Source organism: Indicator indicator, chromosome 7, assembly GCF_027791375.1.
Source record: "Indicator indicator isolate 239-I01 chromosome 7, UM_Iind_1.1, whole genome shotgun sequence".
Classification (NCBI taxonomy): Eukaryota; Metazoa; Chordata; class Aves; order Piciformes; family Indicatoridae; genus Indicator; species Indicator indicator.
The window spans coordinates 31,340,810-31,351,892 of NC_072016.1; the positions used below are offsets into that span (position 1 = coordinate 31,340,810).

Sequence of the window (11,083 nt, forward strand, 5' to 3'; positions counted from 1 at the left end):
GTAAATAAGTCACTATTGGGTGTAAGAAAGCAAAATAACAATTGTTCTAAACACTTCCATTGGATAGATAGAAATGTTTAAGAACTATTACCCAAAACAAAGTAGGCATTCTGCACATTCTGCATTCGGCAGTGGGGGCAGTTGCTGGGCTGTCTGGCTGCTGTTTCTTCTTCTCTTCTGGCTGAAGATAACACTACTGACCTTGGCAGCTAAGTTAACAACTTTCTGCTTAACTAACTCTGCTTCTCTGTCCAGAGGGGTCTGGGGGGGAAGCTCTTGGGAGAGAGAGAGGCCCCTTTGGGAGGGTCCCCTTGGGGGGAAGCAAAGGGAGATCGATTGTGCTTTTCTGTTGATTGTATATATTTGTGAATGTTGTGAATTTTGTATATTTGTACATATTCATTGCAATTCATCGTAGATTTTAGACTCTGCTTGTACATACAGCTTTTCATTTGCTTCCAGACTGAGCTAGCCTGGTTATTGTCAGTGGGGGGGGAATTTCAGCTCACACCGACACAGAGTAAAGTAGAATCACAAATTTTTTTCAGCTGAAAAAGACTTCTAAGATCATCAACTTCAATTGTACAGCAAACATAGTGGTGCTCCCATGCAAGGAGGCACAGAATGTGAAGGATCTGTACAGTTTAACAGAGCATACAAAGCAATTCCAAGATAAACCTCTCTGGCTACAAACCAGGAAAGTTAATCTTCTGTTTCCATGTGCTGTGTCCTCTGTCTCAACAGATGTCAGTGGAATCAAATAAGGGAGCTTATTCTTGATTTGCATTTGTGTTGTTTTGCTTTGGTTGGTTGGCTTTGCTTTGGTTTGGTTTTTTCCCTCCTTTTTTTTCCCTTTTTTTTCTGAAATTCATTTACTGTTAAACATTTATTGTTACATAAATCATTTACCTGAACTTTTAAGAAGTAAATTGAGTGCTATTGCAATAAAATATCACTTTGTTCACTCCCCCCAGAACTAGCCTGGCTTTCACTCAGATAAAATTTGTAATTCCTAGAGCCAGAAGATGCAAAAATCCTACAACTATTAAACAACTCAGTAAAAAAAGGTCAAGCTCACATTACAGAGATGGAACAAAAAATCACTTTGTCCTAGTCCAGAATATCCAGAGGCTTTTCTGTGTGCTGTTCTATTGTCTCATCTCACCTTGCAGATGACTTCCTCACGCTGTAGTGGTTACAGGCTCCAAAAGAGTACTCTTGGGTTTCAGATGTCCAGGTAACGAACAGAGTTTAAATAGACAGGTAAACCAAACTCAAGGATAATGATACAAGAATGCATGAGTACTGGCAAGATGCCAGTATTGGCATTGGTAAATGTGATTCTGCAAGAGCTGTGGAGAATGAATGGGAACTGTGCTGTATTTAAACCATCAAGAGGATTAGCCCAAGTTCCTTGACTGCTGACAACCACTTTGCACCTAGGCATAAGCAGGTTCTTTTTAAAACTATGATGAAACCAGGAAGATGATTTTCATCAGACGATTTATGTAGGATAGGGAAGGGGGGAGGGGATTCTTTTTACAGCTGTAAAGTCTTTTACAGTAAAGTCTTTTTATAGCTGTAAAGGGATGGATACTGAAAACCTTTAACAAGCATGGCATTTTGGTGGGTTTGCATCAGGCCTATGAGGCATAGCTGGCACAAATCATTAAGACTGCTCCCTGTGCAAATCTAAGGGATGAAGGTTCTACTTATTTCCATCAAACTTTGGAGATCATCAGGAGTGCAACTGTAGCAGTTACCTAGCTATGGAAAGTAAATCAAGAAAGATTTTAATAAGAAACTGAGAGATAATTGTAGGGAGCCACCTGGGCATTTTCCTAAATTGTTTATCAATGTTGTCAATGATCTAATTATTGCTTTAATGATTTCAGATTTTATTTCACAGTCAGGAGGGAATGATATTTAATATTGTAGTTGTTAACATTTGTGTACTCTGGCACTATCAATTTGAAACAATCATTTTAAATAGATTTGAATCTAAATACAATCATAGTGGGTTTTGGGGTTTTTTGTTTCTTTTTTCCTACAGTATCAAGCTGGCATTTGCTTAATGCTTTGTTTTAAATATTATTCTGAAAGAGCCTTCCCTGAATGGAGACATGGCAGTTGAAGCTGAGAGGCAGATGCAGACAATGATAGCAACATAATAATAATAAAGATAAAGAATAAATGTTGGTGGTTTACTCCTTAGCAGTCTGGTGCTCTGCAGGAACAAACAGTAAAACTGGCAGCAGTATGGTGTGCCTACAGCAGAGCCTTGAGACAGCGATTCACAAGAGTTATCACTGAATGCTGATGGTCTTTTCCCATCCAAAAAGGAGCTTGCAATGGTTTCTGCACCTGCAAAGAGTAACCTAGCAACAGCACTGAGGAAATTGTACACCAGGACTTTTCTTTCTGAGTGTTTTGTGTTGAACATTGCAGGAGTTGTAAAACAAAGGTCAAGAGCAATTTAAGCTCTTCTAAGTGCTGTTGTTTAATTCATTTACACAGACAAATGGTTGTGTTGTAGTTTTCTGCCTAAAGGATAACTATCGGGTTACAGAGTCATCCAACTGACTACCCACATTTAGTGAAATGTGAATATCATTTCATCTAAAATGTCCCTGCTTACTCGCGGGAAAACTACCGTTAGCATTAACACTAGTTTTATCTTTGTGCAGTAACAAGGAGTCCCTTCTGCCTGCTCTAGCAGCTAAGGTATGCAGGGGCTTTCTGTGCAACACAGAACAGGGAAGCACAGGACACCAGCAGGCAGTGGGAACAGACCATCGGGATTAGAAGTTGTATGCGGTCATTGTCTTGCTGTATGAACAGACTTCAGGTGAGTACTTGCTATGTGCTTTGTTATCAGCTTCCGGGAAAATACTTCCTTCAGGTTTGCCTACATCATTCACTGGTACTGTGTTGGAAATTTGCCTTTACTTGCTCATCTTGTGAAGGGGAGAGGGCAGCATTTGTCTTTGTGTTCTATGGATGGGGGAGCTGAGGCAAAGGACTAAGAACCTTTTCAGGACGCTGAGCTGGGACTACAGAGTTACAGGGGGATCTGGGCCACACTTTCAGCTCCTCCAAGCTTCTGTTTTCATCATGCAGAACAGGGAAAACATTACTGTCTCTCACCAGGGGAGATCGTGATGCAGTCTAAAAAATGCATTCAGCTGTAACAAGAGTTTTTGCCCTCTGCCCATTACTAGTAGATAATCTAGTTCTAGAGCTTGGTCTAAAAGTGGAATTTTTCCCATTTCTGTTCAAATTTGTGCGCTTGACAAAGGGAAAATTCTGTTGCTGGTCTTTTTTTTAACTGGTATTTTGACTCGGTTAAAAGACTTTGTACTTAGATTATTGGATGTTGACTTTTTTCATTAGCTTAGAGAAATATTTCTGCATATTTTCCTATGTAAACAGTCATCCACAAAGTCAGCAGTTATCAGACTTAATTTTCTCTCTCTGCTGGTTTAAGCTGGAATTTAATACCAAACAAACTAACGTGCTTAAAGTAACCTTCTGTTGCCTTTGTTATGAAGGCACTCTAAATGGATAGAGCCATTTCCTTTCTCTTGAGAAATATTTGAGTCATTTGCTGAAGAAGATTACCTGAGGACAAGGTGCTTGTCCTAGGGCAATACAAGAATTTTCTAGTGAAAATCATTCACAGCTACTAGAAAAAACTAGCATTATTACATTCAAACTCATTTTTCCTCTCCCGGACTACAAGTGACGTGAGTCCTGCTCTCATGAACCCTCTCTCACAGTCATGCTCCATTCCCCTGGCAGGAGGAATATGCCATACTGTACTGGACATGAATGCAGACAGTGTGATGGTCACACAGGAAGCTTTAATGGAGCAGTTAGTAAAAAATTATCCAGGTAATGTGTTCACTTCTCCCTCCTTTTATAGTGACTGTGTCATAAAGCTTGAGTTTATGCTAATGGACAAGTAATTGCTGAATGTTCACAAGCACAGCTGGCAATGTGAAAGAATATAAATTAATAGGTAACAGGTAGAACACATGAATGTTCATACTCCTCATCAACCCATGAGAACCTGTGAGATTTTCATAAAGCTTCTTTGACAATAAGAGGGAAGTGAGTGCAACAGCACAATGCTCTGGTGAGGCCTTGTCTGGAGTACTGGGTTCAGTTCTAAGTTCCCCTGTTCAGGAAGGACAGGGAACTGCTTGAGAGGGTACAGCAAAGGACTATGAAGAGGATTAGAGGATTTATGAAGAAAGGCTGAGGGATGTGGGGGGTGGGTTAGCCTGGAGAAGAGAAAACGGGGGGTGGACCTTATCAGTGCTTATAAATCCTTAAAGGGTGGGTGTCAGGAGGATGGGGCCAGTCTTTTTTCAGTGGTGCCTGCCCAGTGACAGAGATAACAGGAACAAACTTGAACATAGGAATTTCCAACTAAATATGAGGAGGAACTTCTTTATGATGACAGTGGCAGAGCGCTGAAACAGGGTGCCCAGAGAGGTGGTGGAGTCTCTCTCTGGAGTCATTCAAAGCCCATCTAGATGCCATCCTGAGCAACCTGCCCTAAGTGAACCTGGGAGAGGGGCTGAACTAGAAGAACTAGACAATCTCCAGAGGTCCCTTCCAACCCATACCATCCTGTGATTCTGTGAGTGAATGCTCTTTCTACAGGGTGGGAAAGCATAGATGAGGTATTTAGTTGGCAGATCTGGAACAGCATAAAATAGATTGTGTCAGATCAGACTTTGAGTCCTCCTTTCAGAGACAGGAACATAGCTGACTTTGATGGCAAAGGCACCGGGTGGGAGTAAAGAGCTGGTTTCACTATAAAAAAATACAACTGGCCTCAAATTCATGTTTGTTTGAACAAATTCAAGCCCCTTCTTTCATGAAAAGAAGCGACTTTAATCCTTCTTTTCTGATGGGGCAACTTTCCTTAAATACTGTGTTTTTGTTTAAATCTGAAAAATGTTCACAGTATCACAGTACATTATAAAGGTTGGAAGGAACCTCCAGAGATCATCGAGTTCAACCCCCCCAGCCAAAGCAGGACCACTTAGGGTAGTCCGCACAGGAATGCATCCAGGCCTGTTTTGAAAGTCTCCAGAGGAGACTCCACAATCTCTCTGGGCAGCCTGTTCCACTATTCTCTCACCCTCACTGTAAGGAAGTTTCTCCTCATGTTGAAGTGAAATCTGCTATGTTCAAGCTTGAACCTGCTGTTTCTTGTCATCTTAGTGCGTACCACCAAAAAGAGCTTGACAACCACCCCTCAGATACTTATACACATTGACAAGATTCCCCTCTCAGTCTTCTCAAGACTAAGCAGCCCCAGGGCTCTCAGTCTCTCTTCATAGGGGAGATGCTCAAGTCCCCTAATCATCCTCGTGGCTCTCCACTGGATTCTCTCCAGCAGGTCTCTGTATCTCTTGAGCCGGGGAGCCCAAAAATTTCCCTTAGATCGCCTGTGCGTGTGTGCATGTGAGACTTTGCAAAGGCTCGTTGTGGCCCTCTGCCGGAGGTTGTTTTGTTTGAGACTGACCTGCTGCTTTTGAGTCTTTTTAAGCTTATAGTTCTGCAAACGTTACAGGTTGATCTGGTAGGTTTTACCACTAGTGGGAAAAACTTTAATGGATCCCTATAAACTGGCCTGGAACTCTGCCAGGAACGTGATATAGTCTAGATATGCACTGAAACAATCATAAGGTAGTGTTTTAAGGTTAGCCAGAAGTAGCTCTCTCCAAGTTTGTAGTGAGAGAGGATATTTCTTGCTAAGTTTTCATTCCTGTGGGCAGCAACATCAGATGCCATTTGACTAAAAAATTTGAGACTGTGACACATGAGGGAAGACCAATAGCTGAGATTAGTCTCAGTGAGGTAAACTTCAGTAGCAATTGTCATCGGACAAAATTATACCAGAAGCTTCAGAGAAAGTGATAAAAGCCACTGCTAAATAACCTGCCAAAAGGGAAATGGTTTGAACAAGATACCATTTGGTTGGTACCTGGTAAAAGGTCTCTCTCGTGGATATCATATCCTGACAGATATAAAGAGAACATCTTTCCTTATTCAAAGGAGATCATACTAAGATCCATCACAGCAGTGCTGCAGGGACAGCCAGAAACATAGCTGGTCTTTACCTCCTTAGGCCTCATCAGTGAGGAACGGTCGTGGCAGAGTTAAAAGGAGTTTTACCGATCTGCAAGACCTCCCAGAGCCATCAACTGGTTGGTGTTTCCGTGCTGCCCTCGTCTGGATGGCCCAGAAGGGCTCTCCCTGAGTCCGGGTTGTAGCTTGTGCTGGCCCCAAGGTTTGGGGCAGCCTTTGCCCAACGTGAGGACGCTGCTGCAGAGTGCAGCTGTCCCTGTTCTGCAGGGAGCACAGGGCTGTGGGAGGGGAGAGTTGAATGCAACAACGATTACTGGCTCTGTAAGCTCAGCAAAGTGTTGTATTTAAAAAAATCCTGCCTTTTGTGCAGTGATCAAACTTTTCAGCTTCAAACCTCTTCTGGAATCCTGTGAACTAAATATATTGGATGTTTTATGTTCAGTGACTTCCAGATCTGCTGTAAGAAAGTTATTTCTTTGCCAGCTCCCATTTTATTTGAAAACTTATTTCTGATTTGAAATATCTGTATCTCTGTCACAGGCATTGCACTTCCCTCCCACAAAATCTTATATAATACCCTTGGCACTCTAGTTAAAGAAAGGAAAATCTATCATACAGGAGAAGGATACTTCATTGTGACTCCCAACACATACTTTATCCCAAATAATACCACAGAAGACAAGAGAGGGGTGCCATTGGAGAACAGTTATTGCTGTTCATTGCCTTCCATCATTTACCTGGTAAACACTGAGTGCTGTGCAAACCTGGTGAAAGAAAACATTTCTACAGTATTCCATTACAGATCCTGCCATTGTTTCCCTGACCAGAATATGCTTGGCATAAGACATCGGTACCTAATGAACCCTGAACCTAATGGAGGAGGAAGGAAAGGCCACAGTGAATTGAAGCCTTCCATTCAAAATCAAGGGATCTCCATGTCTGCTGAAAACCATTCCTGGGACACAACCAAATCCCTGGCTTCTGTGAAAGAGAAACTGAAAAGCAAAAGGTTTGGCCTTGGACTTTTCTGGAGAAGCACTTCTAAAAAAGAAAAAAATAAGAAGGAGTACTCCACTTTTTCAGCCCAGTTTCTTCCTCAGGAGTGGCCAGTCAGGGATGACGATGACTTAGATAATATTCCACATGATACTGAACATGAAATCATCGAGCATATTAACCCTACCCTTACAGTTGATAATTTGATTAAACACACAATATTAATGCAGAAGTGTGAGAAGCAGAAAAAAATCTACCAGTGAGGGTACCTCGGCTGAAGGGTCAATACTCAGGCAAAACCATCTTTCAAAGGACTATAGCCAAAAGACAGAAAGCAAACCAGCAAAATACACCAGTAAAACCAAATCAAAGAAAGAGAAGCACATTAACAGAAGCAACAGCAAACCTCACATCCATGAGCTAATGTCCAAAAATGCAAAACTGGAAGAGAACCTTTCACTGCCTCCCAGAAAACAACAGCCATTCAACAAAGCAGTGGAATCCCACATCATATATAAAAAACATATCATGAACGCTTTTCAGGGTCTGTCATGGAGACGACACAGCTTTTGTGCAAAGGGGTAAAAAGGTGCTGTTAACAGTCAGCTCAAGTCCAGGACTTGAAAGCCAGAAAGGGCTTTTCAAAGGCCAAAGTCCTTGAACTCCCCAAAACACTTTGATTACAAACATGAAAAGCTGGCTACTGAAAAGCAGGCTGATGTAGCTAAGTGCAGTAAACTACTCCACCCTAGTAGGTCTTCCCTCCAACTAAAGACAGGTAGTTTAAGAGGAAGCTTTAGTTTTCCCCAAGGCAGTATTTTGCAAGCAGGTAATAAAAGTAAATGCTTTCTGGAGAGTAATCTTTCTGAAGAAAACATCTACAGAAGAACAATCAAAAATGATCTGGGGGATATTAAAAAATCCCCTTGCTCCTACACTGAGGGTGTATGTAAAGAAGATGCACAATTTTCATTACATCTGAAAGATGACTGTTGCAGGAGCAAAGCTGATGCTGTATATGAGTTATTAGATCGGACAGCAGAAGAATTAAAAACTGTCCATCTTTCAAATTATATTATAACCTGGTAAAAAGAACTGGTGAGAAATACAGACAAAAGACTGATAAAAAGAGTGAACTTATATTTAAATATGACTGTGCCAGTCACTCATGACCAGTGAAGCTGGAAAGTGAAGGATTTACTGATAACTGTCATCTTCTGTATCAAAAAGCACAGGATGGTGACACCTGTAACTCATTACAGCTCGATGACAATTTTGAACCATGTCACCTGCCTCCTGGCCATGCTTTTTCAGCTATAAGAGACAGGAATACAGCTGGTGCAAAAGCTGTACCTAAATAACTGTTAAGGAGCCCAGTGCAACACAATTCTAAATAAAGGTGTCTCTGGAGAGCTTGTTTGTAAGGAAAGTGCTAATTTTGCAGAATCGATAAATGGCTCAAAAGGGCATCCAACACCAGATTTCCCAGAAGGGAGTTATTTCTGCAGTCAGGTTCTTCCAACAGGTCACAGAAAGGAATTAAAAACTGGCCTGAATAACTGTATGAAGGCTCCAGCTGTAGCAGATTTCTGCAGGCTAATGAGGCTGACTCAGATGCTGACACTTTGCAGAATTTCACCTAGGAGGTGGGAGCAGTAGTGGCATGCTGTGCTTTGGGCTCACAGGTTGAAGAAGAAAGAAACCCTCTGGGGAAAGATCTCTTTTTAAAGGATGCCTGCACTGTGACATCAGGACAGAAGCACTCAGAAGGGATGGAAAACCACAGCATTACAGGAGACAGTGGAATTGACTCCCCAAAGAAAGAAAACACATGTAACTATGTTTGATGTTTTATCTTCAAATTAACAACCACAGCTAGTCAGAAATATTGCTGTAAATCATAGAATCATATAATCCTAGAATACATAGGGTTGAAAGGGACCTTTAAAGGTCATCTAGTCCAACCTCCCTGCAGTAAACAGGGACAATACCTACTAGATCAGGTTGCTCAGAGCCCCATCAAGCCTTGAATGTCTCCAAGGATGGGCCCTCTACCTTCCCGCTGGGCAACCTCCACCACCCTCGTAGTAAAGAACTTCTTGGTAATGTCCAATCTAAATCTACCCTTCTCTAGTTTAAAACCATTACCTCTCCTCCCATTGCTACAAGCCTTTGTAAACAGGCCCTCTCCAGCCCCCTTCAGGCTCTTGAAGGCTGCTCTAAGGTCTCCCTGGAGCCTTCTCCAGGCTAAAGAGCCCAAACTCCCTCAAGCCTGTGCTTGCAGGAGAGGTGCTCCAGCCCTCTGATCATCTTCATGGCCTTACTCTGGACCCATTCTATCAGATCTGTGTCCTTCTTGTGTTGAGGAGCCCAGAAATGGACACGTCCTCCAGATGAGGTGTCACCAGAGCAGCAGAAGTGGCAGAATCACTTATCTTGATCTGCTGGCAACCCTGCTTTTGATGCAGCCCAGTTCTACCATGTAATCCTACATGAATACTCCCCCTAAATGTGCAAATGTTGCTGTTTATATTTTGTGTTCACATGCCAGAAAAATAATTTGAGTTCTGCCTTGCAGGTGGAAATGGCTAAGTACAGAAACACCAAGAAATACGGTGATTGATAAACTCAGTGTTAAACTTGGTGATTCAAAAACTCCTGTTAGCAGGCAGGTTCAGCTGAACATGACATTACAGATATTGTCACAGTTTCCCCGTTGTAGGCAAAGAGTAAAAAGTGCTTTATGGAGGTGTTCAACCAAAATCTAAACTGTAAAATACCATCTGACTATCAACCAAGAAGTATTAGACTGCATTCACATCACTTTATTAACCTGGAACACATTAACCTCCATTAATAAGAACTGTATCAGTTGGACAGGACTATCTTATGCTGCAATTCTTGAGGTCCCATCAGAAAACAAAACACACCAAGAAGATTGGCACGCACCTTGCTACACAGGTACTACAAAAATTTCTTGAATTCCCAGGCTGTCTCACTGTGTCCTGAAGAGATCTCAGCATCCTTCCGAATCTGCCTTGTGTGTTTCTATCTGGCAAACAGGATTTCAGTTTTGCAAATGAAAACGTGTTGGTGTAGGAGATATCAGGTAGGGTCAGTGGTAGTGTTTTGAGGGGAACCCTGCCACTGCTCTGCTCCCAGTCACCCTTCCTTCAGGGATCACTATCCTGACAGCCACCAGGATTGCTTTACAGATTTTCATTTGTAAGACTAATTTTGACTTTTTGCTGCTGAGTTCTTCCTGCAGTTAAAAGCAGACTGCACTCGTTTCACTGTGGCACTTCCAAATCTTTTTGAGGTACTTGTTCCTACTGTTGACTGTGTTATGCTCTTTCCTTACTGAAAAGTTGTCTTCGGTAGTTATGGAGACAGTAGGCCGAAGTTTTCATTATCAGTTGGAGATTTCATTTAGAAAAGGTGGCTTCGGCTTTGAAAAAACGGAAGAAACCCTGCCAGCTGCGGCTGAGCAGAGCCCTGCAGCACTCACTCCCGTCTGCCTTAGTCCAGGGCCGGTACCAGGATTTTTCCCTCAGGCTTCTTCTTCCCTTCCTGCCCTCGGTGCCTCACGCTACCGCTCTGTCAGCACCTTTTCCGTTTCTTTAAAAAGCCCTGCCAGGGTTTCACGGGCCTAGCGGGGCTACGGTACGAGGCAATCCCCAGTGAAGAGCCGCTTTGCCGCCGGCCTGGAGGACGTTACCCTTACCCACCCCCGCCCGTCATGGCGGGCGCTCCCAAGCACGCGGGGGAGCTCGTGTCTCTCCTCGCCGGCGCAGGTCATGCTGGGTGCTGTAGTCCGGGGAAGAGGCCCCGCTGAGGCATGCTGGGCCTTGTAGTCCGGCGGCGGGGGTGGCAAGCTATTGGCTGTCGGGCTGTGACTGAGTAGTGTAGTCCCACCTCGCCTTACCAGGGTAAGCAGGCGGGGCCTGCTTCTGTCACAGAGCGGCCGGCAGCAGCGCAG

General features: G+C 43.0%; 1 protein-coding gene across 1 annotated transcript; it reads left to right on the forward strand.

The window, feature by feature from the left end:
* The first annotated feature begins 3,761 nt into the window (after window positions 1–3,761).
* Window positions 3,762–10,939, forward strand: STOX1 (storkhead box 1). Its single transcript, XM_054382713.1, is given in 7 exon segments — window positions 3,762–3,894; window positions 6,649–7,358; window positions 7,360–7,397; window positions 7,707–7,824; window positions 8,700–8,937; window positions 10,486–10,637; window positions 10,733–10,939. Coding segments are annotated over 7 exon segments (1,596 nt in total).
* Window positions 10,940–11,083: the final 144 nt, after the last annotated feature.